Genomic DNA, 26,092 nt, shown 5'->3' with positions numbered 1-26,092 from the left:
TAAATTATTATTCTTGTTATATGATCCCTTCTCGAATTGAGTCAGTGTACTGTGTCAGGGAGGGAATATGTGTTCAACAGTGGCATAGTATCTCAGTGGGCTCCGCCACACAAACAACATTAATCCGACCACAACAAGCAGCCACACACGCTGGCACATTACAATGCGACATTAAACGCACCACCTCACCTAACGCGAAGAGTAAGTGAGTGGTTGTGCGCCGCTTTTAACAATATGCCAGAAATATCATGACGGGACCACCAGAAAGGGCTTCACAAATTGTATTTATGTTGGGAATCGAACCCGGGCCCTCGACGTCACGAGCAAACCACTAGGTTCCATTGTGTTTTTCATGATCCATCTGCACCTGGCCTGGAGTCCAGAAATATTTCTTCAAAACAGCCGTGCTAATTTTTATGTGGAAAATGGAAACTATCACAACTGGATAAAAATAACTATTTCCTATTTCAATACTAAAATTGCTCGTGAGGATGTTACAAAACGATATATATTTCAGTATATATTCTATTTATTTATGAAAAATATACAAAATGGAATGTGTAGTAATGTATGAAGAAAGATAGCTGTTTACAGTACTCCATGTACCTCTGACTATTTCATGTACCAAGGCAACGTTTTCGTCCTGCTGCCAATAAATCTCCTTTTACGGACCAGGTGACACTCTCCGAGAGTTATAACGTTGTTTTAAACTAATAGCTTTTAATCCAGAACTATTTGCTTTGTGTCATTCAGCAAACCTTCATTTCTTCCATGAAACGTTTAACCAAATTGTATTTAGATGCTGGTAAGGGCTGCAGAACGACTTGTCAATTGTCCCTTACACTCAACGATTTCGGTTTGACTGGAGCTTCACTAGCAGACGATGCATCTGGCTGACAATAGTTGTGTGGAAGATATGGTTCTGCTTTAAGTGAGTTTATTTACTAATGCAGCAGTCATACACCTGCTTATTAACTCCAGGTCATCCATTTCCTATTATCGTCTGTCTGCAGTCGTGCTATAACTTCGAAAAAGCGAGTATTTACCAGAAAACTCTTGACCCGGCTATGTCTTGTTTCCGGTTGCGCATGTGCAGAGTGATTATGATGGCCGACGAGAAGGTGGAAGTGAAGATGTGAGTGAAAATAGTTTTTCTTGTATAGTTTCACACTTTTCTTCAATAGCAAAATGTACTATTGTTATATGATATGTACATGTAACAAGAACATTCATGCTTCATTCATGTAGTAGGTTATAGCTTGTGTTGAAAATATTTTGTGTTGTAAAAAGTCTAGTTAATCGTTTGACAATTTTTTGGATATGTCAACATTGACAAGTTGAGGAACACAAATAGACATACAAACAACAACATAGCTCAAGTGAGTTACAGCCGAACGTGTAGTCTACAAAGTCAGTAAGTCAGAGATTCACATGGCAACAGTTCATCCGTATTTTTTCTTCACTTTGCCTTTGATTATTTGCTTCAATTAGCCTACGTATAGGGTTATTTTCCTTCAGTCACAAATCACAATATCAGAAATTGTCAGACGTTATTGATATTATTGATTGTTAGTAACCCAGAATATTGGAAGTCTTGCAAACAGTGTACATACTAAGCACAACTTGGATATGTGGGGTACTTGAAATAATGCTTGGGTGTATGATAAGGTTTGTTCACGTATCCATTTGCTTAATAATCAGGCTGCACCTCGACTTAATAGAGGTGTTTGCATTTACAGAACAGTGATTTGATGCTAACTATAGTTTACCTACTTAACTGAATCTCACTTTTGCAGGTAGATGGTGCTTTATGTCAGTCATCTAGACACTCCCACTCTTCGTGTCTATTAACAATGGATACCACTAGAGGATAAATCACAAATATTGATTGTAACTGACCTTGACCTACCAACCAATTAACTGTAGAATATTTCCTCAAATTTCATCTTTCAAGGTGAGTTCAAAGATTTGTTTTTGTTCTGTTTTTCTTGTTATTTCATTTGAATATTATCATATGAAGTCTTGTGCTGACATCTCACCTGTTAAACATTTGGTTCATGTCATGATATGAAATACTGGATTACTATACATTTTTGGGCACATTGTGAAAGAGCAAGGCACCAAAACTTGCTGAGCAGTCTAAGCTCCTTTTCTGATGCTATGTTTGTTTCAAAATGTGGAGTGGCCAAGTGATATTTCTAGATTTGTCAGAACCATTCCTATCCTCACTATTTTTCGAATTTGTAGGCATCTATGAGCTGTATTAATGTAGGTTTACTGCCTGCCTCAAGCTACCACACTTTATTATTGCTTAAATGTACTTCAAAGCTGCAATTAATGAAATTAATTATAAACTAGTGCTTAATGTGTGAAACCCATTTTTGTGATATTGCATGAATACTGCAGTGTAAAACTAAACTTATTCGTTTTGCAGTGACTATCAAAATGATAACAGACATGCCAAATACCATTCTATGAATGTTATACTATCAGTCCCTCCTGGATTCCGCGATTCCGCAGTTGCAGAAAAAAATCTCTGAATTTAGCTTTCCATGCAGAAAAACGTCTGGTCCATGGAAAACGCATTTTCGTGCAGAATCCATGCAGAAATTGCCACTTTCTCCACCCCCCTCCCCGGAATTTGCCTATTTTAAAAATTGAGTGAAAACTGACTGTCAGCCGAAATGAAAAGTAACAGTTAATGTCAAGAGTAGGATGATTTACACATAAAACAGACTGACATATTTATTGTGCCAACAGACCCGTGAAGGTCCTGGGGTAGAATAGGCCTTCAGCAACCCATGCTTGCCTCAAAAGGCGACTATGCTTGTCGTAAGAGGCGACTAACGGGACTAACGGGTGGTCAGGCTCGCTGACTTGGTTGACATATGTCAACGGTTCCCAGTTGCGCAGATCGATACTCATGCCATTGATCACTGGATTGTCAGGTCCAGACTCGATTATTTACAGACTGCTGCCATATGGCTGGAATATGGCTGGAATATTGCTGATTGCGGCGTAAAACTAAACTCACTCACTCACTACTGTGACAACATTTTCAAAATAATCATAATTAGAGCTACTTTATTAGGCATCCTTCAAATAATATTAAATGAGACACTGCAATTACGTTCTCAAAATGGATCATTTAGAAAACCAAAATTATTTCAGATTTCGTTTAAATATGAAATTATTATTGTGGATGCTTTGTCATCAAACTTACTCAAGAAGTGATGTTTACTGTCGCCTTAACTTTATCTGTGCTTGAGTATTAACCTATGAAGGTCTGTATAATGTTTCTGTTGGTTTTTTCTTCTAAATGGAAGATGGGATGTCTTTTATCTGTTTTTGTTGAACAGGATCAAACTATCATGCATTTACATATTACATTAGCTATACCACAGCCCTCCACTAATTGACTAGATTTGCCTAATGACCCAGGAAAATTTCCTTTATATAAATTAACTCTTAATCCATTACATTTATGTGACTTCTGATGCCAAAAATGAAATCAGGGTGTCTGGTTATTGTGTGTACCAAATGTTCTTTAAATACCCACCAAAAACTGCAAAAATGTGTACTTTGTTTCAACAAACCTGAATCACTGATCTTATCTTCATTATCAGAACTCAAGAAGTGTCTTGGTACTTTTTGTAGTTTTGTAACAGAGAACAGCATAGCAACCAATTAATCAGCATTTTGTTCTTGATACATACTGTTGTAGAATAATACAGTACCGAGAACTGCATAGTAACCAGTCAATCAGCATTTTGTACATGACACATCCTGTTGTAGAATATATTGTGTAATAGAGAACAGCATAGCAACCAATTAATCAGAATGTTGTACATGTACTTGATACATCCAGTTTTAGAATGAGTCATGTAAAATTAGCACCATAATATATTTTAATTCATAGCAAGTGTTACGCAACTTTGCTGTCTTCATGTCATATCCAGTAGAACAATCCATCATGTAATACAGAGAACAGTGTATTAATCAATAAAGAGGCATGTAACAATATACATGGCACCTCCAGTTGTAGAATTCATTATATGACTACATTAAAGCAAGCAATATACCTGCTACAACATGCTGTGTTCATGTCATATCCTTGTACAATCCATTATATAATACAGAGAATTGTGTAGCAACCAATAAAAATGCATGTAACAGCATATTGCACATCCAGTTGTTAATGCAGTAAGTATATTATAGAACAGACTGTTTAAGTCACATACAGTTTAATAATGTCTTATGCGATACTTCTAAGAGGTGACTTGATGGTATAGGAAGGTCAGACTCACTCCCTTGGTTAATACATGTCATCAGTTCCCAGTCGCGCAGATCAATGCTCATGATGTTGATCACTGGATTGTCTGGTCCAGATTTGATTACTGTCAGACAGCAGACGTATAGCTGTAATTTTGCTGAGTGTCGCGTAAAACTAAACTCATTCACTCATTCATGTGATACTAAGAAGAGCATGGCAACAAAGTAATCAGCATGTACATGTGACACATTCAGGTGTAGAATCTGTCATGTAATCTATTTAGAGCTTGGTTACATGTGGATTTAATCATGCCAAAGTACACATCTGAAACCTCATGCTGTGGGTTCATTTCCAGATTGAAATTAGCACAGTTAAACACCGCATGTTTATCTCCAAAATCATCTGGATCACAGGTTCATTGTGAGCATACCTGTTGTCTGGTGGAGCTGAGGGTATCCACATGGTAGTCCTGAGTAAAATGTGTCACCATTGCCCCTGTACTTGTCATTAAGTGCAAGTTAGACAAGGCCTTTACGAGTCAGTTCGCTTAAACGTTTTTTAAAGCTGTATGGAGGGGTTTGTATGTTTTCTTCTCAGATGTGGTTATTTTACATAAACTGCAAGTATAGGAGGTTTATTCAGTAGGTATGACAAATGGTGTGTGACCCTGAGGAGGAAACTAAATTGCAAATCTACATGGATTCTAGGTTAAAACAAGTACCAGTACTTTACAGTATGTGCTGGTCAGAAAAGGTGTCTTAGTAGATGATTAGCATTTGTGCTGATGTCAATCACTGTATTCTCCATGTTGTGAGGCCCAGACCCGGGGTAGTGACATATGTCATAACACTGAGTTAAGAGAGGGGTTTGCTTCCTAGCTACTAAAGAACTACTTCAGCATATATTCCATTGACAGAACTAAAATAGTATTTTTGTAACAGATAGTACCATAACATCAGCCATGTTGATCATGTCAGCATGTGAATTGTGCCACAGGTCTGAAGTGCAAGTCTAGTAAAATTATGTTTTGTCTAGTCACCTCAGTTAAGAATAGTCAGAATAGTGACATTGCTATTTACAGTGTTGGCTCAAGAAAGGGTTTTGGAGTGTTTTGACTCTTCAAATTCAGTGAGGACCCCCCTCTATTTTACATCTGCCCATCTATTTAACATTGGAGGGGGTCCAGAAACAGTATTTTCATTAATTTGGACCCACTCAAAATTTCACCCAAATCTAACACTGTATTTAAGTGAGTGATTATGATTTTACTCCACTGTAAGCAATATTCCAGTGCATCTAGTTGTGGATGCTGGAAATAGACTTCATTCGTTGTACCCATGTGGGAAATCAAATCCTTGCTTTCAGCATGAACAAATGCTTTAGCCACTCACTACAGTCTAAGTAAACTTATCCTCATTACTTTTCATTACACTCCACTACTGAGTCTAACAAAATCTTATGGGAGGTCGCGTCAGGTAACCTTTGAGATGAACCACTTAGAACACAGCTTACCAAATCGCGAAAGTGCACATTCGCACATACCTTTTGAACTTTTTATCTGGAAATGGTTCGTACCCGAACGATTCCGAATGCTATTTAGCTCACGCTCGCTTCTAGGTGATGCACACGGGGTACACACAACCATGACAACGGTGAGTAAACAGTCGTTGAAAATGGTGTTTTTGGCAATATTCAAGGACGTCGTCTTTGAGCTAATTTTAACCATGTCAACAGAAACCCCAAAGCATATATACTGCAGGTCAAATAATTGTGTTATATGCAGATTTTTCTTTGCGGAGAGATCTGTGTCAGTGACCTGAAAATTTTGAAAGTCCCTCCGATCCCTAAATAATAGCCGTTGTCTGATTGGTTAAATCTATCTAACCGTCTCGCGTTTGATTGGACAGTCATTGGTTGCTCAAAGGTTACCTGACTCGACCTTCTACTAGGTTTTGTTAGCCTCACTGGTGGAGTGTAACGAAATTCACTGAACCTAAGTTTACTCAGACTGACGCTCACTAGGACTACCCCACTGCTTGACATATATTGAAAACAATGCAAGGAGATAAGTTTAAGCGATAGTAGACTTAAGTGATTTGGGCACAGACTTTTGTCAAGTGTTTCATGTTAGGGGGTTTCAGTAACAATTTTAAGGAGTTAAGGAAACTTATGGTATACAACAGCATACACAGTTACTCAAAAGTGCTGTCAGAATCCACTTTATCTGTGTTCAGAGGTGAATAGGTGCATCTGGAAGCCACTTTTAACAGCATAAAGCAGATATTGAGTCTACTTGTTGACTTTTTAAGTTTGATGATAAGGTTTGCCCTGTGGTACAGTCTAATCCTGATGATTCAAATGGGGACCAAGTAATAGATTAGACTTAACAATGTTTTCGAGACATGAGGGTAGAAAAAATAGATGATCGAATGTGAAACAGTTCCTATATTCAGCACATTGTCTCAAAATATAGCACACCAATACATTGGGTGACAGATAATGAAAACAAATAATGTATGAATATGAACTCATTTGTTTGCTAGCACAACCACTCTTAAAATCCACGAACAAAATTTATTAACAGTCGACAGATGTGTAGGGCACTAATCAGCAATTTGAACTCAGCCATCAATGGTAGGAAGGTGTGATCTGCCTGGTTTGTTCATTTGACCAGCTATACCAATTATCATTGACTGACTTCGGCTTATGTATACAAGATTGTTTTTTGATTTTTGTTACAGTTAAACAAAAAGGTGTGAGAAATCCCCACAGAACCACCAAAATGTAACACTGATGAGCCTAAGATTTTGTATTCAGCAAAAACAAAGGCAAGATACAGAGCAAAATACAGTGATTCACAATAGAGTTTTCATGTACAATACAACTTAGTCAAGTCTAAAGTAATGGGTCACAAATATGATGTCAACTCGCTGAAGTCTTGGTTGGAGGGTGGGAAACAGTTATGCAGAATGTAACACAAGCGAGCGGTCAGGCAGTGGTTATGTAGATCAAGAGCTGACGGAGGCAGGAAAATGTATACATACTCCAGTAAATCAGTGTGTTCGTGTTGACAACACGGCAACCAGCCCTATATATATTCAATCATTAATTCCGGAATGTTCAAGCTCATACTACCATCACCATTAACGTAGAATTCTCTAGGCCATCCTCCTGGAAGACAACAATTAACCAAAAGAGACAACTCTAGGGCAATTCCTTAATGGCCAAAATATGAGATGTAGTGAACATTTATGATACGAAATATGACCCATAATAATGATCATTCAAAACAATAAACGTTGTGACCCAATAATAATTATTACTTAATTAATAATACAATTTACAGAAAATACACTCTCGTAACAACCTCATTGGACCAAACTTCCTTCCCGCATCGTTGTCTTTATTTATGTAACGAATATGTGTAACCAGAAATCAAATGATGATAACTATAACAGGGAAAGGTAGAGTGATGTATAATATTCAAGACACCGGCATTCAACTTAACGAGATTTTAGGGAACCTAAATCATTTATGATTGTTTCTTTTCACCAATGATAATGTTGATATGATGTGTCAGTGGATGGTGATCTCTGTTTCAGATTAAGTGTTATGTAAGGACCTCCTCACTGGAGTTCGGAGTGACCCTGACACCATGGAAGAGCCAGCAGGGAACCCCGCTCCAGGCAACATGTCAGGTGAGGGAGGGACTTCTATGCACAGGTGTACCCATGGCAGTGTTAATTTGCTGCCTTAAGTCCTGGTTGCCAGTTCACAAAGCTGTCCTGTTGTTACAGATAGAAGATTCTCAAGATTCTCTTAAATTTAGGACATATATATGACACATAGCCAAACCTGTTGCATATATACGTTATGTGTGTATGATGAATGGCTGCATTAGTCGAAGTGACAATTTCAGTCTTTGGAATCCTTGACAAGTTTTTGCTTGGTACAGTTTGGCTAATATCTGAATGGATAGTATACAGTATAGACCTGGTGCCACAGTAAACGACGACAACATGTTAGATAATGTGTCACTCACTATGTATTGATGTGAGTAAGGAACAATAAATTTTGTTCAGTGTTGTCATGCATGCTTTATTATCATGATTTACACTACATATGGGTAATTATTTTGTATCCCTTTTAATAAATAATGATAAACGCTGAAGTTAAACTTGTGTGGAAAAGTTTTGGCGCAATAAATTATTTCAAAAGTAATGTTCTAAAAGCATACATTATTTCTATATTGTGTATTTACCTTCTATTTTGTGGAGCTGCACTCCATCATCAAAAGAAATTACCATATTATAACTACAGGCAATTATAACCATATTTCTTGACTAGATATTCACATATGTTTGTATGTAGATTAAAGTTTCAAATGAAATTTCAAAGCAAAAATGGTTGGACACCATTATTTTCCTGTTACAGCAGAAGTGTTTAAGGTCAGACCCTAACTAACATCGTACTGACATTTGACCTTGGCCATGACTTAATCACTGGCAGATGAACCCACCACCTGTATTTTTATGGCCCTTTAACTTGAGTATCTATAGTGACAACTGTTGACACAGGATGCACGCTGTCAAGTGAATTGATAAGTTTACAGGCCATTTGCCAGTTACAGGATGTGCCTTTGGTCTTATCCTGGCATTGATTCAGTGTCATTACACCAATATTAGTCATGATGGTCACATTTGTTTGAAGCTGCTAGTTTGCCATTATGCATTTTAGAACCAAATTATGAGCAGTACATTTGTTTGACAGAGCCTTCTTGTACCCCATTTTCTAATTTTTTTTCTGATATATTAATTGTGTGTTTATGGAAGGATTAAATGAAAGAGATAGTTTAATGTGCAATTTATTCTTTTCATATGCAATTTATTCTTTTCATATTGTGAATGTGAGGCGTATTCTCATAGGCCTAGGTGGATTCACAATGTGTGTATTTGTGTAGGTTTGAACCCCCAAGACCCCATCAACTTGTTAAGGAAATGACCAGTCTTCAGAAAGAATCTGCGGTACTCTGAATGTGAAAAAATGTTGTTGAAATTAGCTCTTTAAACTATTGCAAAGACAAAAGGTCTTCCAGATACCTTTTAACCAATTCCAGCTGAGGGCAATAAACACGCCATACCATTCACTCCGCTGCATGTGATACTCTCTGACTCCAAGAGCCTCAGAACCAAACCAGTTGCCAGACAAAGCAAGTTATTTTCAAATCATTCAAACACAATGTAAATGTATATGAGTTTATATATTTCCCTTATTGACATAGACAATCTTTCAGTTATCTCGCAGCTGGGAATTACAGCTATAGCTGTGTCTGGACCAAGACTGGAACTTGGCACCGCACCAACAATGGAGGGATATTAAACTTGATTACCTATTGTTAGCTAGGTGTCAGTAGCTGGTTCACATATCTGTGGCTAATGTTTTTAACTTATTGATGTCACAGTGACATGGAAACAATTGTAGCAATTCTATAGCTTGTCTAAGTAAACTTATCCTCAGTACTTTTCGTTACACTCCACTACTGAGTCTAACATAACCTTGTGGGAGGTCGCATCAGGTAACCTTTGAGACTGACCAATCAGAATACAGTTTACCAAATCGCGAAAGTGCACATTCACACGTACCTTTTGAACTTTTTACCTCAAAAAGGTTCATACCCGAACGATTCTGAATGTTATTTAGTGTATGCTCGTTTCCGTGTGATGCACATGGCGTACATACAACGGTAAGTAAACAGTCGAAGAAAATGGTGTTTTTGGCAATATTCAAGGATGTCATCTTGCGGAAATATTAGCTGATTTTAACCATGTCAACAGAAACTGCCAAAGCGTACATACTGTGGGACAAATATTTGTGTTATATGTGGATTTTTGTTTGTGGAGAAGAGATCTGTGTCAGTGACTAACTAACTTCAGCACTGTGTATTATCGTTTTCGTGAAGAACAGTTCACTCAAACGCACCATAATGTTTTCCATGCACGTGCACTACATTTTGAAAATATTTCATCCATGCCATTTCAATATTTATGTGCCATGACATGCATATTAAGCACGATTTTGATAACTGCACAATATCCAAAATATATTTTGTCTGCTTTGGTAGTTACATAGTAAAATGTCATATCAGCAGTTGATAAGATCAGGAAAATATTTAAATGCTGTTTGTCTTTTGATCAAGTACCATTATGCGAAGATATTGTGATACAAGTATATTATGTTATTCACAGTAGTCTTGGGAATGGTCATGAAATTTACCCAGTGGAAAAATTGTTAGCACCTCCCAGCATGACCTTTCGTACTTTCAGAGTGCTATAAAATCAGATATTCTTAGCAGAGCTGATTTTAGCCACATCGTTTAGAAGAATCTGATATGACCTTGAATTAGGTCACAAACCAATACACTGATAATGCTACAACCATATAATGCACATGCCAACCTAAGCAGTAGTAAAGTTTCCTCAATGTTTTAGGTAAAACATAATATTGAATTAGTGGTTGCTAGGCAACATTACTTATGTATATATTCAGCCTAAACCCCATCCTTTAGTTGGATGGACTGATGAAGGTCAGCTAATTAGTGAGTGAGTTGGAGGTTTCACGCTGCTTTTAGCAATATTCTAGCAATATCATGGAGGGAACTCCAGAATTAGCTTCACCCATTGTACCCATGTTGGGACTTGAACCCCAACCTTTAGCGTGACAAGCAGATGCTTTAACTTTCCACTAGGTTACCCTACTGCCCCAAACACAGCTAAATAATGCATTGGAAGCCATGTGAATATTGAGACTGTTGCCAATTTGATCAACTTTAGACAGGCATTCAATAGAGAACACAACATATACACAAAAAATCTCATATTGGAAGGGCCCCCAATAGTTAAGTCAGGATTTAGATATGTTATTGAGAGCTTGACAACTTGGCAGTCAGCCAGATGCCTTGACTGAACGGAAACATGTATAGTTGATTAGCTGTGGCTGTGAGCCAAAAGGTGTTTGACAATGTGCTGGATTATCGGTGTAAATCATTGAAGGCTTTCACATTCTCAGACCATTGATGCTCACTTCAGACTTACATTTCCCTGTCGGAAGTTTTTCATCCTTGTGGATTTCTCAAAGTAGAAATACTTCAGAGTTGTTGAGTCCTCATGGCTAACATTGACATCACACATCATCCTCCCGATCAAGTTAAAAATGTGCTGGCTTGGTACAACATGCCAAGTTGGTGCAATATGCTAACATGGTACAATATGCCGACATGGTATGGATCTGTGTTCATAAATGGATTATTTAGCTTACATGACTAAAGGTTATGAGACCTGATTTTCTGGCAATTCTATCTAGTAGCATCCAGTTTTTCATACACATATTCTTGTCCAAAACCAGCCAATATGGACGCCCCAACTTATTCAAGAGGTGTAAATTGAATCTGTTATACAAAATTCAGTCATGACAGCAGTTTTGTTCAAAATATCAATTAGAGTGGTTGATAGTTGGGGAGCCTAACATGTGTTTCTTTTGATGTTTTAAATATGGACAAAATCACATGATTGAAACCATAGCATCAGTCTATGCTATCTTATGACCTTGACCCGTGAAGGTCCCAGGGTAGAATAGACCTTCAGCAACCCATGCTTGCCATAACAGGCGACTATGCTTGTCGTAAGAAGCAACTAATGGGTTTGGTTGATCAGGTTTGCTGACTTGTTTGACACATGTCATCGGTTCCCAATTGCGCAGATCAATGCTCATGTTGTTGATCACTGGATTGTCTGGTCCAGACTCGATTATTTACAGACTGCCACCATATAGCTGGAATACTGCTGAGTGCGACGTAAAACAAAACTCACTCACCTTTACCCATACTTTTCAGATTGAAAAGAATTAAATTTAGTGTTTGTGCAGTTAACTGTGTGCTCAGCATGTGTTTTTTGTGGTGTTTTTGTACGTAATATTTTGAATTATGAGTTGAATTTTACCTTTACCTTGTGGATTGTACATGGGAGGTGCTGGATTGAGGTGTTGTACTCACTAGCGCTGCAATGAATATACCATATGGCAAATGTCGTATGTATCGTGAATATTAACATTATGAATACACATAATTATTCATGAATAGAATATTACAGTTAAGTGATAGATGCACAATATGGAATGCCCATGTTAACAGTGTTATGTTGTCCAAACATAAACCATTTATCCAATGCCATTCAAATTTGGTATCTATTAGTTACAGTCGACAGTATCGTGCAGCCTTGACAAACTAACATGACTTGGTTTACTGCAAGGCCATTCTTGCATGTCTCACTTTGGAAAAGGACATATGGGTTCAATCTTAAATATTTATTAGTATCCGGTTCTGGTGACCACAAAAAATGAATAGAATTTGATTCACCGAATATGCGAGTGAATCATAACTGCCTTAGTACTCAACAGCTGGTTGTCAGACTGATGAAAAGTGGCCATGATCAGATAGTTTCTCACCATGCTTACTACAACATTTAGGACAGTGGATAGCCTCGTGGTTAAAGCATTTTCTCATCATGAGGAAGACTGGGGTTCAGTTTCCCACATGGATGCCAAGTGTGAAGCACTCTCTGGTGTCCCCTACTATGATATTGCTGCAATATTTGCTAAAAGCTGTGTAAAACGTAACTTACAAATGCAACTTTTAACAGAAACAAACAAAAGGGTTTTCCTTACATTCTAAATGTCATCTCAAAAGCCACAGTGACAGTGCAGCTGAAACTCAACATGCTTGATACCCATTTGTAAGAGCCATGTATTGGTATTCTAAGCCAGGTGAGCTAGAGTGCTGCAGCATTATCTTTTAATGGGCTGTACACAGGATAAAACGTACTGTCTATTTTCTATTGAAGGATTTTTTTTTCAGATGTTGATGAACAGTAGCAAATATTTTATTTATACAAAATTGCAATAATTCTCTGTGGTGTTTGTCAGGGATGTAAAATGCTGACTTTGTAAACTTAAGCTTTTGTTTCACCATTTGATCATAATAAATTTATAGAAAGGTGTAGTGAAAAATACAAGCATTGTTTGACAGGAGGTGAGTCTGGTATTCTTGAAGTCATCTGTTGTAGTCTGGAGATTTTTTTGATCATGTAAATCACACATATGTTTTCATGACATGGACATGAAGGCCCTAAATTTTATGCTTGAGTGCATACTCTGTCAAAGATGTTGATGCTATGAAAGTCTTTAAGGAGTTGAGTTGGTGGAGTAGCCTAGCGGGTAAAACGTTCTCTCCCGTCAAAGACCCTGGTTTGATTCCCCACATGGGTACAATGTCTGAAGCCAATTTCATATGTCCCCTGTCGTTATATTGCTGTAATATTGCTAATTTCAAGTAACATAAAGCCAAACTCACTCGCTCACTCAGAATTTGATTGGATGTCATTTTAGTAACTTGCCTATTTTTCATCAGAACAGATCTGAAGAACAGTGTATATTTGGTGACATGTTGTGTGTCTAGGACAAACATTCCATCTGTGATGAAATGATTGTGATTCCTAAGGGTTAATCAGACATGAAATGATGACTAGGTGTTTGTTTAAAGGTAGTGTAGAAAATATAAGCAATGTCTCTGTAAGCGTGCAGCTTAATTCTGTTTATATGTTTGTCTGAGTTTATCCATGTTTCTGTTTCCTGATGTTGGTATGTAGAAGCTTTCTAGCTAATGGTCTCCCACTTTATGTATATATACTCACATGTACACTTTGGCAAGATCAACAAGAATGACAAGCGGTTCTGATGAATTGTTAATTACTGTTGCAATTTGCAACTTTTCTTGAATGTTCAGCTGGAAAGTCAAGGTCACATATGAATCATTCAGGTCCAGGTTGACGATTTACAGGCTGCTGAAGCAACCATAATGAGCTTTATGATGTCCTCAAGATTTTGTGCCAGTTATGATCATGATCACTTATGCTTGCCTGTACCTAATGTGTGCACTAACGTGTATATGACTTACGGGTTTATTTTCAGAAGACAGCATTTTCTAACTGGGCTTCATACACTACTAAACTGTGCAGACATTTACAGACGTGAACTTTGGACTAATTGGTTTTGAAAGTGACATGGTGTACATCATTCTGCCTAGTTCATTGTTGAATTCATTATCTGTATACAGCTCACAGATCCACTTTAATAATCCCGTTCAGAAGAGATCTCCTGTACCTATGATTGTGTTTATAGCTGAGGCCTGTAGAGGGTTGTTAATTTGCCTTTAGCATGTTTATCAACCCATGCCTTGTTTTAAGAAATGATTGATGGAATGGAATGTTCAGACTCACTAGCTTGGTCATGTTGTTGAAATGTCATTTATCCCTACTTACTGATCATTGCTCAAAATGTGAGTCACTAGAACTCACTAGCTTGGTCATGTTGTTGAAATGTCATTTATTCCTACTTACTGATCATTGCTCAAAATGTCAGTCACTAGAACTCACTAGCTTGGTCATGTTGTTGAAATGTCATTTATCCCTACTTACTGATCATTGCTCAAAATGTGAGTCACTAGAACTCACTAGCTTGGTCATGTTGTTGAAATGTCTTTTATCCCTACTTACTGATCATTGCTCAAAATGTCAATCACTAGAAATGTTGGTTCCAGATTTGATTATTTACAGAATGGGACATTGTAGACAGATGCATTAAATAGCAAACAAACAAACCAAAGTAAGAACAGAGGGTGGGTTGACCAAAAAGTTTGTTGGGGTGTATGTGTGTCTGTGTCTTCTGACACAGATAGCATTGATTGTTTGTTACTCTCTTCAGCAGTTGGTTTGTCCATCCCAGATTTTGTCTTTACAAGCTGCCATGATGGCTGGAATACAGCAGAAATCAATTCTAAACCATTCTCTTCTTCTAATGTTCAGCAAAGATATGACAGTCTTATTCTTTTACAGAAAACTCCAAGATAACTCTGCCTCATCAGCTAACGAATATCCCCCCGGCCTTAGAGTTTCCTTCTCTCAGACCTCGCTGGAACACCAATGAGGTCAGTGCTTCTACTCATTTTATTAGGGGTAATATGGTAGTGTATTACTGTTGAGGTCAGTGTTTGTTTTTTTGGGGTTTCTTTTTTGTTATAAAAATGTAGTAAAGCAGTGTGTACTGAGGTCAACTCTAAGGATAATGTTCCTGGAACAACGATGATACAAGGTCAGTGTTTTTTATTTTATTAAAGGATGTACTGTAACAGTACAGTAGTGAGGGGTCAGTGCATATTTCAATAGAGGAAAGACAGGATTGGAACACTGATGAGGTCATTGTATATGTTTATTAGAGGATCTACTGTAACAGAGCACTAGTGAGGTCATTATCTTTTAATAGAGGATATCCAGTATGGGAACACTAATGAGGACAGTGTACATTTGTTTAGTAGAAGATATACTTTAGTGGAACACCATTGAGGTCAGTGCCTATTTCAGTGGACGTAAAAGAAAATGTGAATGAGATCATTTCGAACAAATATTGTTGTCACAGATTTTCAAATATCATAGATGCCTTGAAATTAAGACAGGAGAAACATACTCTGTGATACTGTAAAAAACATTTTTTCATCTGAATTTGTGTTCAGAACGCAGTGTGAGTTAAGGCCTTAGAGGGCCATGTGGTGACCATCATCATTAGTATACAGGTAGATGTTCCAGGCTTATAGAACCTGCAAACCTGTTTATCTCCATAATAAATAGTAATCAAGCAGGACTCTGTGATATTAACAATGACAGTTTGTTTTCAGGAGATAGCATCTGTGCTGATAGCTTTTGACCGTCACAAAGAATGGCAGATCAGAGAACTAAAAATCAGGTATTATCAACGTCATTCATTTTGAAATGTGAAATAGTTCTGCTGTTATCATGGTAATGTTAACTCAGTTGCGTTAGTGACTGCAGATAATGATGATAATAACTGTCTTTACAAAACTAGCTGATAATCATGTGTAATATACACTATTATACATAGGCTCATCATATTTTAATGAAGTATTAAATATGACAAGTGAAGTGATTGATTTCCAGTATAAATGGTAAAGAGTTATATGATAGAAGTGTGTGCCTGGAATTGAGATATCCCATATTACTAGAAAATAACAGTTATGTGTTTAGTTGTGCAGTGAAAGGATGCCAATGGATATTGTTGCAACATACAGAATTACACTGAGCATTAAACTGACACCAACAAAATTTTGGAAAGGCCATTGATTAGTGTTGATTATGTTGCTGGCATGCCGGCTTGAGACAAGTGATATTTAGAAGGGCCATTGACTGGTGTTGATATGCCATCTTATTGAAAGTGAAATTTTAATAGAACCATCGATTAACCCTTGAAATGGTCGGCCATCCTGAGACTGGTTACATTGTAAAACTTTTACGGGAAGGTAATCAGTGTCAGACAGGTGGAAGTTTGGGAAGGGCTAGTGGAATAAGGAGAGTATTAATGTATGGTTTCAGACCTCCGAGTGGCTCCATGCTGCTGTACAGCCGGAACAAGGTGAGGTACCGCAAGGATGGCTACTGCTGGAAGAAGCGACGCGATGGCAAGACTATCAGGGAGGATCACATGAAGCTCAAAGTACAGGGGGTGGAGGTGAGCCTGGTAGTCCAAGTTACATTTTTTAATGGTTTGCAAAGAATTACAAGCCATTATGGGGTATCCCAGGTAGCATTACACACACATGATCAGTTTGCTTTGATCATCTTCACTCAGGTAATTGTTGGATGTTGATAGACACCTGATTACATGGTTGATGTTGAATGATTGAATGCTGAATGTGTTATGTTTCTAGTGTATCTATGGTTCATATGTGCACTCGGCGATCCTCCCTACCTTCCATAGACGCTGTTATTGGCTGCTCCAGGTGAGTGTCATGTGTAGTGTTGTGAACTACTTGTATGACAAACATACACAAGAAGAAAAGATGGATATAAGTAACTGCTTCCCAGCAAATTTGATGGGTATTTAAGTGAAAATCAGGGACAAATAGGGTTATAACCAGTTTAAATTAGTTGTAAATAAGTAGTGTGTTTTCATTTTACATCTCATGTATTTTTAACACCAAGTTTTAATACACCAATACTAATTATCAAAACTCATTACTACGATATTTTGTATTTGTGACAAAGATGCACATCTGTATGCATGGCTTGACCTGTTTCAGAATCCCGACATTGTTCTTGTCCACTACCTGAATGTCCCCTACCCTGACAACACCAAACTGAGCATTCCTGTTTTATCTTACGACATGGAGAAGAAAGAATGGACCAAGGAAGAACTAGTTGATCAGCTCAGGCCTATGTGTAAGTTGAAAAATATTCATGTATGGACCGGGCAATCTAGTGATTGACACCATGAGCATCAATCTGAGCTTTTAATGGTGTGCATTAATCAAGTCAGGAAGGCTGACTGTGACAACCTATTAATACCATTTGATGACAAAGAAGGTCTGCTGCAAACCCATTTTTAAGAATTATTATATGCCTGTCCAACACTGATGGTCCCATTTTGACTCTAAGACAGATCTTTTTTAAATAGACTAGGTAGTGTATGCCACTTTCTCACCCTGGACTACATCTTGAAGCAATGAAAGATTGTACTACCCTCAGGTGACACAGTGTTAGACATTGAGGCAAGATTGCATTTATTAAATTGTTGATATCAGAAAATGACCAAACTTAGTTTAGTTTTATGCCTCACTCAGCAATATTCCAGCTCTTGTTGCTTTCCTTGTATAGATGATGATTTGTAATATTAACAGCTGTAGTCCCTAAATGCTGCTATGCTTGTGTCTCTTGCAGTGGCATGTGGCAGGAGAGTGGATCTTGGTCCTGAGCAAGAACACATGGTAGGTACAGCATGTCTTTGTGTGTTCAGTTTTTACTACTATGGACTTGACTGATTCCTAGAAGCATTTATTAATATCACAGTGGCTGGGAATGTGAATCACAGCCATTCACTTTGCAGAGTTAATTGTAGGTTTAAATTGGATATTCTCCCTGATTGTGTTTTATTATCAATATGTGTTTGTGAGATGACAATGTAGCATGCAGTTAAGACTCTTTTGGTCGGAATGTCATTGGCAGATTCAGGCCTCTGCCACCTCGCCTCTTTTTTTTTTCTGAAAAATGACTGAAGACAGCATTGAAAGTTATTCTGTGTGTTGGCATTTAGGGGAAAGACAAAAAAAATGGGCAGATACTCAAGTGTCCACAAGCATGACTGATGGCTTATCATTGCAAGCTTAATAGACCCAAAGTGTTTCTCAGTGTTGATCTTCTTGGATACTGTTTGGTAGCACTGTAACAACATTGTTCTTTTTCTGTCAGGTTGAAGAAACGATTGAAGACTTTGTTCAACAGTTGATTAACCTTCGGCAGGACAAATCCGGCAAAGCCAAACCCCACAAATGCACTCCTTCCTGTGACAAAAACTTTCCTCATTCCAAATGCACCAAGGACTCATCCCCTCCAAACACAGCCAGCCTGGCACACAATCGCCTCGTGTCCATGTTGCAACGTCACACCCAACGCAGTGCCACCCAGTCAGTAGCCCCACCTACACCAGAGCTTCACACCAGCCAAGTTGTGATCACACCCACTTCAGCTCCCTCGTCTAACTCAAATCAAGACTTGAACCACACTGCTGCAGCTCCAGCCCCACTCATCTTGAACTTAGCAAGTCTTCATGGCGGAAATGGTCTGATCTTCGTCAGCGGACATAACACATCACCCATCTCCATCATCAATAACTCTCTCACCACGCCCATTCACACCATCACCGCGGCAACCCTGGACACACAGGGCCGTTTCCCTCAGCCTCAGATACTCCAAACCATTCCCCAAGTGCTTGCTGGTGTCAAGCAAGATGATAAATTGTCACAGCATATTCATAATATCCATACACATGACTCGAATGGGAAGTCTCCTGTTCCGATGAATATTGCAAGTGATGTTTTGTCGGAGCTGGCAGGCACCCAGCCGGACTCAAAAGATCTTATTCTTGATCAAATGTCAGCCACAATCTCAGATACTCAGCGAAATCTCCACAATACATTAGACTCGCTCATTCGCGGGGACTGCTCGCACACTGTGGGAACACATGTGAAAGATAGTTCGGGAACTGATAATTGTGATACTCTTGATGGCAGCTTTTCCTCATTTCCCAGTACTGATCTCAATCTTGATTATCTTCTTGACTTGCCCGAACTGTATGACTGTCCTGATTTGCCCGACACAAATGCAAGTCTCGGGACATCAAGTGGTGGAATGCCAACTTCTGTCCCACTCATCAATTGTGCTAACTGCCTCAGCAACCAACAAGCTCAACAATCCCAGCAGCAACAGGCAGAGACACGTCAATCTACAACATCGACGTCTGTTACTTCAGACACACAGACAGCAGACAACAGTCACTCACAGACAGACACAGACAGCAGTTTCTCACAGGGCATCATCACAGATTTCTCACCAGATTGGTGCTACACAGATGTAAGATACATTTTATGTATAATTATGATCAGAATATAATAATTTGATCCAACGGCATGTGAGGTAGGAGCAGATCTTCCGTAAGCAATGTTGTCTCCAGAGCTGACATAATGAATTGGCTAGTCAAATTCCGGTACTTAGGTTTTTGCCTATCATTGTACCCTATTGGCATAAGACATTGTTCTGAATGCCAAACACTGGATTGTGTGTTTCAGAGAGTCTCTCATACCAGACTCTGATGTAACTGAGATACTGTTGCAAGCAGTGTGAAAAACAAAATCCCTCCCTAATGGATATGATTCAGTCCAGAACCTAAGCTTTTGAGTGTTCTTATGATCCTTACCAAGATGTATTTTAGGTTGTGATTTTAGATCAGGTCTTTTGAGGTTGTTGTAAGATGTATGTAAAGTATTGCAGGTCATAATGAATTGTTGTCATCAGTGACTGGTTAGATATGATTTTGCTGGTTAGATGTGATTGAATGCTGCTGTGTTTTGAAGGGTGGCACAAAGATCCTGGTGACCGGCCCATGGTTCTCCACGTCCACTTCCTACTCTGTTGTGTTCAACAGTAAGACGGTGCCTGCTACACTTGTACAGGCAGGTGTTCTCCGGTGCTTCACTCCAGGTCAGTCCCTTGCAGTACTAGTGTCTGTGTTGAGATGGGTCACCATCTGAGTGTGCTTAGAGCTAGAGGTCACTGTCGATTGTCTTCTAGAAGGAGTTCTGTGTTGTGATGGGTCTCCCTGTTCTAGTCACAAGGGGTGAAAGATTTGTACACACATACATACTCCATACCCACCCACACCACACACCTGTGTACACCCCAACCACGCGTGTACACCACATGAACACCCACCACAACCACATGTATGCACAGCACACCCACACATACACATGGCACACCCACACGTATACACGGCACACCCACATGTTAAAAAATTACACCCACATGTACACCCACCACAACCACATGTACACACAGCACACCCACACATACACATGGCACATCCACACGTATACACACCTCACCCACATGTTCAAACATTACACCCACATGTACACACACCTCAGCCATACATACACACAGGCACACCTAGATCTATCCATACTACACACACATGTACACACATTACATCCACATGTACAAACAGCACACCACATGTACACACAACACACCCACACGCACACACACTACACCCACACGTACATACAGCACACCCACATGTACACACCACACACATGTACACACACCACACTCACATGTGCACACACCACACCCACATGTGCACACACCACTCCCACATATAGACACAGCACTCTCACATGTACACACAGCTCATTCACATGTACACACAGCTCATTCACATGTACACACACCACACCCACATGTACACAGTAACATACACATGTACACACACCACACCCATACGTACAGAGAGGACATTTACACCTACACACAGACATGAATTTGGTTCTCTCCATTGGAACTGGTGGTAATGCCCACAACCTAACTGTCTCTTGCTGGTTTCATTTATAAACTGTGCTGTGTAATTAGCTAGTTAACAGTCTTTTGTGTCATATAAACAAGAGTCCTCAGAAGATGGCATATCCCTAAGGCCCCCACATGTTTGAAAGGACAAATAATCTGAGAGTTATTCATTGCCTTTTTTAGACTAAGTTTGAATTGTTTCCATGGAATTCATAAAAATTATTAATGCTGTATATCTGTAACCAGCAAAGTCACAATTTCAAGATCTGTCTCATATATCTGCCAAGATCTGCTGAAAGATATGAAATGGTTTTCGAGTTGTGCTCTGAGAACGAAGCCCATTCCTCCATTTTGAGACTAAGTCGTTTCCATGGAAACTGAGAAAATAATAAGTCACAAAAACCTGTAAATACCAAAAGGCACTGCTATAGGTTCAGATAGATATATCTGCCAAGTTTTGCAGAAAAATATTGAATGGTTTTTGAGTTCTGCTCCTGAAATGAAACACACCTCTCACTTTCGAGACTATGTCTGAAACATTTCCTTGGAAGCCAAGAAAATAAGAAATCACAAAAACCTGTAAATACCAAAAGGCACCACTTCAGGTTCTGACTGATATATCTACCAAGTTTTGCAGAAAAATATTAAATGGTTTTTGAGTTCTGCTCCTGAAACGAAGCCCATCCCTCCATTTTGAGACTATGTCCGAAACATTTCGATGGAAACCGAGAAAGTAATAAATCACAAAAAATGTACATAGCGAAAGGCACCACTTTAGGTTCTGATTGATATATCTACCAAGTTTTGCAGAAAAACATTGAACGGTTTTTGAGTTCTGCTCCGGAAACGAAGCCCACCCCACCATAACACTAACACCAAAATGTTCTATGGAAAAACAAAAAAAATATAAATGCCAAAAATCTGTAAACAGCAAAAGGCACGACCGTAGGCTGAGGTTACTATATCTATCAAGTTTGGTCTAAAAATATTGAACGGTTTCTGAGTTATGCTCCGGAGACAAAATGATTACGGATGGATGGACGGACAGACAGACAGACGAGGCGTCGACTATATCCCCACCGCATTACATGCCTTAGGGATAAAAAGATAAACATTCTTGTTGCTTATTACCTTGCAGTACAGCTGAACCAACTCTGGTGTTGTTCATTTGTTCATCACTAATTCATTCCAGTTTGGAAATGTCATGTTTTGTCATATGTTAATGTATCATGAGGTATGGTTTTTAGTTTCTTTAGTTGGTTTTTGCGTATCAGTGTATGATGTGTCATGACCTTCATGTCTTGCAGCACATGATGCTGGCCTGGTGACGCTGCAGGTGGCCAACGATGGTTTCGTCATCTCAAACAGCGAGGTGTTCGAGTACAAGGCTCGGGAAAAGCCTAGTTCACAGTCGACTCACAACGAATGGTTTTCAATGGATTGTGAGTAGTTGTTCCAAAGTCTGTTCTTTGCTGGTTTTCCACCTGGTGACATGTCTGACCGGCCTCGGACTTTACTTTCATTCATCGTTGTGGACAAAATATTTGCAGCTGATGACCAGAAAGAAATACAGACATATTATTCCATCATATATGTAAATATCTAAGACATGCATCCCTTCCAGCATCCTGCCCATATTAAGGTGACAGTGCTGTATAAGTGTCGTTAAGTCCAGCCCATACTTTCAGTTACTTGTCTGTCTAGTTTACACTAGATTAATTTTTAACTTACCTTACCATAGGTCTTATGCATATTACCTCAAGCTTCGCTAGAAGAGATCAGACAGTCGTTGATTCGCCATTCCCTAGATGGCTACCTCATGTAATCTACAAATGTAGTCACGGAAGTGACGTGATCTCCCCACTCGCGCAAGCGCGAACAATCCAAAAATCACTTTTACTTCTAGCGTTCGTCTGGTCGGACGTTTTTGGTACGCTTAGTTTACCTACTTTGTGGTTCAATAAAGTTGTTTCCTCACGGGTAGGTATGGCTTGTATCCCTTAGGTGTGCGTGTTAAGGTAAGTTATCTTTTAACTGCACTTACTTTGCTACCTCGTGTTGTTTTTTCTCTCACTTCGGGGTGGGTTCGCCCGCGTCGTGTGTGAGTGCGGCATGGCGTCCGTGGGGGTATTATATCTTGCTGGTTTTCTCCCTCCATGTGGTTTTCCATGTCGATTAGTATTTTTGCCAGGTTTCACTGCATTTATATGTTTTTTCATGCCACGTTGCGATGTACGCAGGCAACATTTTTGGTTGTTTGCCCTGCGCTGTCACGAGCTTACGTGCGTGCCTACTTTATAGTGGGGGTGCGTTGGTGCTGCATTTCTGGTATAGGGGTGTTTTTTTCTACCGCCTAGCGTTGGTTTCAACGCATTGTTATGTTTTGTATGTTGCACTTAACTATGTATGTCTCGCCAGTTTAGCACCGTCTGCTAGGGGCAGGAATCGGCGAATTTCCCCACCCTTGGTGCCCGGATTGTGCGTCTCTGGCCTGCTCTTTTGACGGACGCTGCCAGTACTGCGAGGCGTTGTTGGTTGCTGGTTTCAAGGCTTCTTTTGCGGCTAAGAGGAAGCATTTTTCACAGCGGAAGAGAAGGTTGTCGTCTCCAGCGTCGTCGTTGGGATCTCTACCGGACGACCCTGACTTACAACCGCCTTCAGCGCCTGTGCCGACGCCTGGGATGGGGCGTTCGTCCATGACGCCTGTACGTTTGTCCCCGGAACCACCTCGCTCGGATTCCATCGTGGATCTGTTTTCGTCCGGAGGCTTGTCTCATCCGGAGGTCCAGAGGTTCCTGCGCTCCCTCCTCACGCCCGGTGCTGCTGCGATGCCAGCGTCTGTCTCGACACCAGCGCCTATGCCGACACCAGCGCCTATGCCGACACCAGCGCCTGTGCTTACGCCAGCACCTATGTCTGCGCCAGCGCCTATGCCTACGCCGGCGCTTACGCCGGCGCCTGTGCCTGCGCCAGCGCTTATGCCAGTGCCTATGCCTGCGCCAGTACCTATGCCTACGCCAGCGCCTATGTCTACGTCAGCGCCTGTCCCGACACCAGCGCCGACGCCGGACCCTGTGCCAGCGCTAGCACCTGCGTCTTACCGTATACCCAGGGTGTTGCATACGTTGTCCAGGGAAGAGGTTTTGCAACGACAGTGGGATGAAGGGCGCGCTCGGCGCTTGGAGGCAGAGAGCTCTCGGCGCAGATCGCGCTCCAGGTTCCCTGGGAGTCGGCGATCCTGTACCCTCCACAGTAGTCTTTGTCGGAGTTCTCGGTCCCCGCGACGCCCTTTGAATGTGGACTCTCGCTTTACTACCAGGTGAAGATGTTACTTGCTCTCCCAGTCCATATCACCTCGACGTTCCTCTAGAACTCGGCGTTTGCGGTCACCGGAACCACCTTGGATCCCGTCCAAGGAATCTGCTGCTCATGCATCGACTCCGTCTCTTACACTGCGGCGTGATTCGAATTCCATGTCCTGGGAGGACCTGGAGGTACAAGGTTTTTGCCCGGACTTCGACGAGGAAGTAGGAGGCGACGGCGATGGTGATGGCACTTGACTACCCTTATCAGTCGTCTTTGAGTGGATTGCTGACAGGTTACCGGACTGCCCTTCGCCTTCGGCTGATTCCAGCAACCCTGCAGCAATTCGTTTATCACCGGAACTACTCATCCCGCCTCATCCTATGGTGGCTGACGCCATGGTTGTATTACATGCGGTCTATGCGAAATTGTCAACTAATCCGAATTTCTAAGCGTGTAAGTCGAGGAAGTCAGATTACAAGATAGACAGCCTGGTTTTCGCGGACAGCGTGGCTGTCTTGGTTGTATCTCTGTAGCGGTTATTGGGCTCCTCGCGGCTCTCTCATAGAGTGCAGGATTCTAAGCAGGTGGCCATTGAGACTGAACTCAAGCGGATGCTTAAGCCGTTGTCTGCGCTGGCGTCAGCTACCTCGGCGGCGGCGATGGACTTGTCTGAAGACAACGCCTCGAGGATCGATCACCGTACCAGATATTCCTACGCCGGTAGGTGGGAGGGACTGGTCGCATCCCCGTAGATCCTTACGTTACAGTTTGTCTACATATACTTCAAGCGGAGAAAGTTTTCTTTCACGTGCTTTACTCATTTCGTCACGAAGATTTTTCGAGACAACAACAAAGTGACACGCCTAACTACACCTCTTATTACAAGAGAGGACGGCATTTATCTTCGGGGAAAATTCCAACACATCTATCTGAAAAACAATTTGTCTACGTCAGTTTCAAGCGGCGGAAGAGTTTTCGCGCGCTTTACTCATTTGGACACGTGCTCGCAAACAGCATGGTTACGGTCAAGCCTATAGGCTAGCAGGGTATCACCGTTTACAAGATTTCATGATGATCAGTTACCTGCTACACCGGTGACGTCACGTCTACATTTTGATTGGTGCCCGAGAGACAACGCCCTGCAAAGGATCCCAGGGTCGTTACATCTACAATTTGATTGGTCATCGAGGGACAACGCCCTGCGCAGAATGTGTTGTTATGATTCTAGTGTAAGGAAGTTGTCTGCAGTGACTTACAGTCATTTTACAATGGAAAGATGTCGTTTACACTCTAGACTAGCAGTCTACAGCGGCATTGGATTTCTCTAGTCGGCATAGAAATCCTCTAACAGTAGTCTCAACGCTGCTTATCAGGAGGCGTGCAGCGATGTATGGCAGTTTCTGATCGGACAGACGGCCAGTTATAAGTAGACTTCTTGAAATGTCAACACATTCATAATGTACAGCGTGTTGTTCTGAAGTCGAAGAATGACGCATTC

The 26,092-nt window shown here is 40.3% G+C and overlaps 1 protein-coding gene across 2 annotated transcripts in view; it reads left to right on the top strand.

Annotated features, from left to right (window-relative positions):
- The first annotated feature begins 1,095 nt into the window (after window positions 1-1,095).
- The window catches only part of LOC137267564 (calmodulin-binding transcription activator 2-like), a 45,167-nt gene continuing 20,170 nt past the window's right edge, over window positions 1,096-26,092 (top strand). Inside the window, exons 1-12 of one of the 2 annotated variants that reach the window (XM_067802046.1) lie at window positions 1,096-1,135; window positions 1,797-1,954; window positions 7,876-7,971; window positions 15,217-15,308; window positions 16,053-16,120; window positions 16,765-16,900; window positions 17,100-17,171; window positions 17,472-17,610; window positions 18,109-18,155; window positions 18,637-19,797; window positions 20,298-20,424; window positions 22,596-22,730. In XM_067802046.1, the coding sequence (XP_067658147.1) occupies window positions 7,929-7,971; window positions 15,217-15,308; window positions 16,053-16,120; window positions 16,765-16,900; window positions 17,100-17,171; window positions 17,472-17,610; window positions 18,109-18,155; window positions 18,637-19,797; window positions 20,298-20,424; window positions 22,596-22,730 (2,020 nt within the window). In that variant the 5' untranslated portion in view covers window positions 1,096-1,135; window positions 1,797-1,954; window positions 7,876-7,928. Of the gene's footprint in view, window positions 1,136-1,796; window positions 1,955-7,875; window positions 7,972-15,216; window positions 15,309-16,052; window positions 16,121-16,764; window positions 16,901-17,099; window positions 17,172-17,471; window positions 17,611-18,108; window positions 18,156-18,636; window positions 19,798-20,297; window positions 20,425-22,595; window positions 22,731-26,092 lie in introns of those variants that run through there. The other variant, XM_067802045.1, reaches the window with a different exon arrangement.

The sequence above is a fragment of the Haliotis asinina genome, chromosome 16 (assembly GCF_037392515.1).
Source record: "Haliotis asinina isolate JCU_RB_2024 chromosome 16, JCU_Hal_asi_v2, whole genome shotgun sequence".
In the NCBI taxonomy this organism is placed as follows: domain Eukaryota; kingdom Metazoa; phylum Mollusca; class Gastropoda; order Lepetellida; family Haliotidae; genus Haliotis; species Haliotis asinina.
Note: the sequence above shows the minus strand (reverse complement) of the source record. Positions and strands in the feature narration are given on the sequence as shown.